Consider the following 5,391-nt stretch of genomic DNA (forward strand, 5'->3'; position numbering starts at 1 on the left):
CATTGACCTTTTCTCTGACCGACTAAGTATCAAAGAGTTAACATTTTCCACCTATCATTTGTGCAGTCCTCAAGATAATTGTGCGGCCGCATTGCACTTTTGCTGCAGCAACCATAAATGTGTGATCGGCACAAATCAAACGTGGTCCGCACAAATCAAATGCGGTCCACACTTCTTTCAACACTTAGCCACATTTTAGTCCACAGTTCCTGTAAGTCACACTCATCCCTGTAGCACACTTCAAATTAAGTTAGAACAAAAATAACATTTATCTACCAAAGGAAAAAGAAAAGAAACATGGGTTGCCTCCCAAGAAGCGCCTGATTTAACGTCGCGGCACGACGCAGAATACCATTAATTGAAATTAATGACCGCCAAGATGAGGCTATCTCCAACTTTTACCAAGTAGTGCTTCACCCGGTGACCATTGACTCGGAATACTTCATTGTTTTTGTTCTTCAAGTCCAATGCACCAAAAGGTGTCACACCCACAATTTCTAAAGGACCACTCCATTTAGACTTTAGCTTCTTGGGAAACTTCCTCAACCATGAGTTAAACAATAATACAAGATCGCCCACCTTGAACTCTTTGTTCTAAATGTATTTGTCATGAAGATATTTCATTTTTTCTTTGTACAAGGACAAACTTGCATAAGCATGGTATCAGAACTCATCCAATTCATTCAAATGTGCAAACCTCAAGTTAGCGGCTACATCCCAATCAAGATTCAACTTCTTTAGAGCCCATATGTCCTTGTGCTCAAGTTCCACCGAAAGGTGACAAGCTTTACCTAACACCAACCGGTATGGTGCCATTCCAATAGGTGTTTTGTAATCCGTCTGATAAGCCCATAGTGCATCATCAAGCTTCTTGGTCCAATCCGTCCGATTAGCATTCACCCTTTTGGACAAAATATTATTTATCTCCCGGTTGGAAACTTCTACTTGGCCGCTAGATTATGGATGATAGGGAATCGTGACTTTATGAGTAACACCATACTTGCTAAGTAAAGTGTCGAAAGCCTTGTTACAAGAATGTGAACCCCCATCGCTTATAATTGCTTGTGGAGTACCAAACCTTTTGAAAATATTCTTTTTCAAGAACGCCACCACACTTCTTGCCTCATTGTTGGGTAGAGCAATGACCTCAACCCATTTGGACACCAATCCACCATGACCAAGATGTAGGTATTTCCACAAGAACTCACACAAGGACCCATGAAGTCAATATCCCTCACATAAAAAATATTAATCTCCTAAATGGTAGTGAGAGGCATTTTATTTTCTTTGAGATTCCACCGGACAGTTGACATTCATCACATGTTTTCACTCACTAGCTCACTAGCTTCCTTGAAAAGAGTGGGCCAATAGAAACCACAACTCAGCACTTTGGCCGTTGTTCTTGCTCCACCATGATGACCACCATATGGCGAAGAATGACAAGCCCCAAGGATTTCACCTTGCTCATCTTCCGGTACACATCTTCTAATCACCCCATACATACAAATCCGAAAGAGGTATGGTTCATCCCAATAATAATCTTGACAATCCCGTTTGAGCTTCTTCCTTTGATTTGAAGAGAACTCATCCAGAATGATTCCACACACAAGAAAATTTGCTAGATCCGCTAACCATGGCACCTTTTTCATTGAAATAGCCAAGATTTGCTCATCGAGAAAGGAGTCATTGATTTCAAGGCCATTATACGGCCTCCCCTCCTCCTCCCAACGAGACAAGTGGTCCGCCACTTGGTTTTTACTCCATTTTCTATCTTGGATGTCAATATCAAACTCTTGAAACAAAAGCACCCATCTCATCAACCGATCTTTGGAGTCCTTCTTGCTCATAAGATAACGAAGAGCCACATGATCCGTGTGTACAACGAACTCTGCACCCATCAAGTACGGGCGAAACTTCTCAATTGTAAAAATAATGGCAATGAGCTCTTTCTCTGTAACGGTGTAGTTAACTTGGGCACTATTCATGGTCTTACTAGTACAGTAGACTGGATGAAAAATATTATTGATGCATTGCCCCAAAATAGCCCCAACCGCTACGTCACTTGCATTACACATGAGTTCAAAAGGGACACTCCAATTTGGTGCGGTGATGATGGGAGTAGTTGTCAATTGAACTTCATTAATTCGAAAGCTCTCATGCAATCATCATTGAAGTTGAACTTAGCATCCTTCTCAAGAAGCTTGCAAAACGGGTTCACCACCTTAGAGAAATCTTTGATGAAATGCCGGTAAAACCCCACGTGGCCTAAGAACTTCCGCACACCCTTCACCGAAGTTGGAGGTAGAAGTTTAGAAATCACCTCAATCTTTGCCTTGTCAACTTTAATTCCATTCTTTGATATTCTGTGGCCAAGGACAATGCCTTCCTCGATCATGAAATGAACTTCTCCCAATTGAGCACCAAATTTGTCTCTTCACATCTTGTCAACACTTTATCCAAATTTGCAAGACAATCATAAAAAAAAATCTCCAACCATCGAGAAGTCATCCATGAAAACTTCAAGGTAGTCCTCCACCATGTCCGTGAAAATAGCCATCATACACCTTTGAAAAGTCACCGGTGCATTGCACAAATCAAATGGCATCCGCTTGAAGAAGAAAGTACCATAAGAACATGTAAAGGTTGTTTTCTCTTGATCCTCCGGAGCAATAAGAATTTTGTTGTAGCCCGAATACCCATCAAGAAATCAATAGAAAGGACGTCTGACCAATCTATCAAGCATTTGATCTAAGAAAGGAAGTGGAAATGATCCTTCTTGTGACTTTGTTGAGCTTGCGATAGTCCATACACACCCTCCATCCAATCATCGTTCATGTAGGAATCAACTCATTCTTGTCATTGGTGACCACTGTCATGCCCCCTTCTTTGGGACACATTGAACTGGAGAAGTTCACGTACTATCGGAGATTGGATAGACAACATCGACATCCAACCACTTGATAAGCTCCTTCTTGACAACTTTTTGCATAGCCTCATTGAGTTTCCTTTGATGTTCAATAGATGGTTTGGCGCCTTCCTCCAAGTTGATCTTATGCATGCAAAATGCGGGGCTTATCTCCCGAATATCCGCCAAAGTCCACCCAATAGCCTTCTTTCTCTTTTGTAGCACTGCCAAAGTGGAGTCTACCTGCACGTTAGTCAAACAAGAGGAAAGAATAACCAGTAAAGTAGAACAAGGACCAAGAAATTTATACTGAAGATGTGGAAGCAATGGATTCAACTCCAAGGTAGGAGGCACTTCAATAGAAGGCTTTGTAGGAGGAGTTGTCCTATTTTCAAGATCTAAGGACAATGTTCGGGGTGCATAGTTGTACGACCCCATTCCTTGAAAAGAGTTCACACATTCAATGAATCCATCCATCTCGTCATCATCAAAGTGGAGCAAGACGGCCTCCAACATATCACCAACATTGATCATAGCAATTGATTCATCAATAATAACATCGGTCACCAAGTTCACAAAAGAGCACACCTCATTGCTATTTGGTTTCCACATGGACTTACACATATGGAAGACAGCTAAGGGCTGTAATACTAGGAAAGCGGAAAGCATGTTTCATCACCAATTTGTAATGTAAGTTCTCTGGCTTCAACATCACAAAGAGCCTTCCCCGTAGCAAGGAAAGGACTTCCAAGAATAATCGGCACCTCATAATCAACTTCACAATCTAGAATGACAAAATCTGCCGGAAGAATGAATTTATCAACACGAACCAAGACATCTTTAATCACTCCCAAAGGTCTCTTCATAGTCGGCCATTTGCAATCTCATAGAGGTGGGTCTTGGTTGCCCAATTCCTAAGGTTTTGAAAACCGAATAGGGCATCATATTGATACTTTCCCCAAGATCACAAAGAGCTTTTGCAAACTCGGCACTTTCAATTGAACAAGGAATCGTGAAAGCACCGGGATCTTCCAACTTAGGAGCCATTGAGTGCATAATTGCGCTCACTGGATGAGTGACTTTGATGGTTTCAAAATTCATTGACCGCTTCTTTGTCACGAGATCCTTCATAAACTTAGCATAGCTGGACATTTGTTCCAAAGCTTCAACTAATGGCACATTGATTGAGAGACTCTTCATCATTTGAATGAACTTCTTGAATTGATTCTTTCCATTTTGCTTGGAAAGTCTTTGAGGGTATGGAGGTGGAGGCTTAGGCGATGGTGCCTTAGAGTTTTGCACTACAGACTCCGGTATGTCAATAATGTGACCCCTAGACGGGTTCACCTCCTCTTGATTCTTTTCCACACTATTATCAATATCAATCCGAACTTTATCATTTGATTTCACCACATTGTTCGGGACCTCTTCTTCTTGTACCACTTGCTCATCATCCACAAGTGGCCTTTGACTTGAGGTGGGTGCATTCCCACCTCTTTCACTTGTTGTAGTATCGTCCATGGCATGCCCCGTTTTGTTTTCACCCTTTGGGTTTACTACCGTGTCACTTGGTAGTGCCCCCTTAGGACGAGAATTTAGAGCTTGAGAGATTTTCCCCATTTGCACTTCTAAGTTGCGGATCAATGTGTTGTGTGAGACAAGTTGGGCATCCGAATTGGCATTCTTTTCCATCATTTGCTTGAACATATTCTTAATACGCCCCATCTTATTGTTTGAAGAACTTGGACCATGGGAAGGATAAGGAGGCGGGTTGCTCAGTTGTTGATACATCAGAGGCCTTTGAAAACCCGAACCCTGATTGTCTTGATTATTGTTCCATCCGCCTTGATTGTTAACCCCCCCCTAATTTCCTTGATTATTGCCACTCAAATTTCTTTGATAGTTGTTGTTATGCTATTTCCCTTGATTGTTTCCACCACTCCAATTTTCTTGGTTGTTAGAATTCCAATTGCCTTGATTGTTTTGAGGTCGCCATTATTATTGTTTTGAGCCTTGGAAGTTGTTTCTTTGTACTTGAAAGTTGTTCACGTATTGCACCTCCTCTTCTTGTTCATTATAATAATCACCTTAATCAAAACCACTATTTTTTTGCACATAATTCTCCACCCGATTTTGCATTTGTAGACCTTTAGTCCTTCCTTCATTTACCATCAAGTTCACCCCTTCCATGGCATTGACTTGCTTAGGATTATGCACTTGTTGAAGTTGAGCCTTTGCTAGTTGATTCATGGTAGTAGTCAATTCGGCAATGGTTTACCCATGGTCATACAACTCTTTTGTGAAGGTGGATCATGTTCGGCTTACCTTATGGAACATTAGCCCAGGATTGCCACGCTGATGATGTTTCCACCATTTCATCCAAAATCTCACACGCCTCCGCATACGGCGTAGTCATAATGTTACCACCGACAAGTTGATTCACTACACATTGGTTGGTTGTGTTAATCCCACGATAGAAAGTTTGT

General features: G+C 41.5%; 1 protein-coding gene across 1 annotated transcript; it reads right to left on the reverse strand.

Moving 5' to 3' along the window:
- Positions 1-1,316: 1,316 nt before the first annotated feature.
- On the reverse strand, positions 1,317-1,985 carry LOC138903031 (uncharacterized). The gene is made up of 2 exons (XM_070190939.1): positions 1,809-1,985; positions 1,317-1,640 (listed from the first exon to the last, which is right to left on the reverse strand). The coding sequence occupies exons 1-2, from the start codon at positions 1,983-1,985 to the stop codon at positions 1,317-1,319; spliced, it is 501 nt and encodes a 166-aa protein (XP_070047040.1).
- Between the last annotated feature and the right edge of the window lie 3,406 nt (positions 1,986-5,391).

Source organism: Nicotiana tomentosiformis, chromosome 12 (assembly GCF_000390325.3).
Source record: "Nicotiana tomentosiformis chromosome 12, ASM39032v3, whole genome shotgun sequence".
Taxonomy (NCBI): domain Eukaryota; kingdom Viridiplantae; phylum Streptophyta; class Magnoliopsida; order Solanales; family Solanaceae; genus Nicotiana; species Nicotiana tomentosiformis.

Coding starts and splice junctions, on each gene's coding strand:
- LOC138903031 (XM_070190939.1), bottom strand. CDS start 1,985: ATGAATAGTGCCCAAGTTAACTACACCGTTACAGAGAAAGAGCTCATT. Junction 1,641..1,808: donor AAGATCGGTTGATGAGATGG/GTGCTTTTGTTT, acceptor TCAATGAAAAAG/GTGCCATGGTTAGCGGATCT.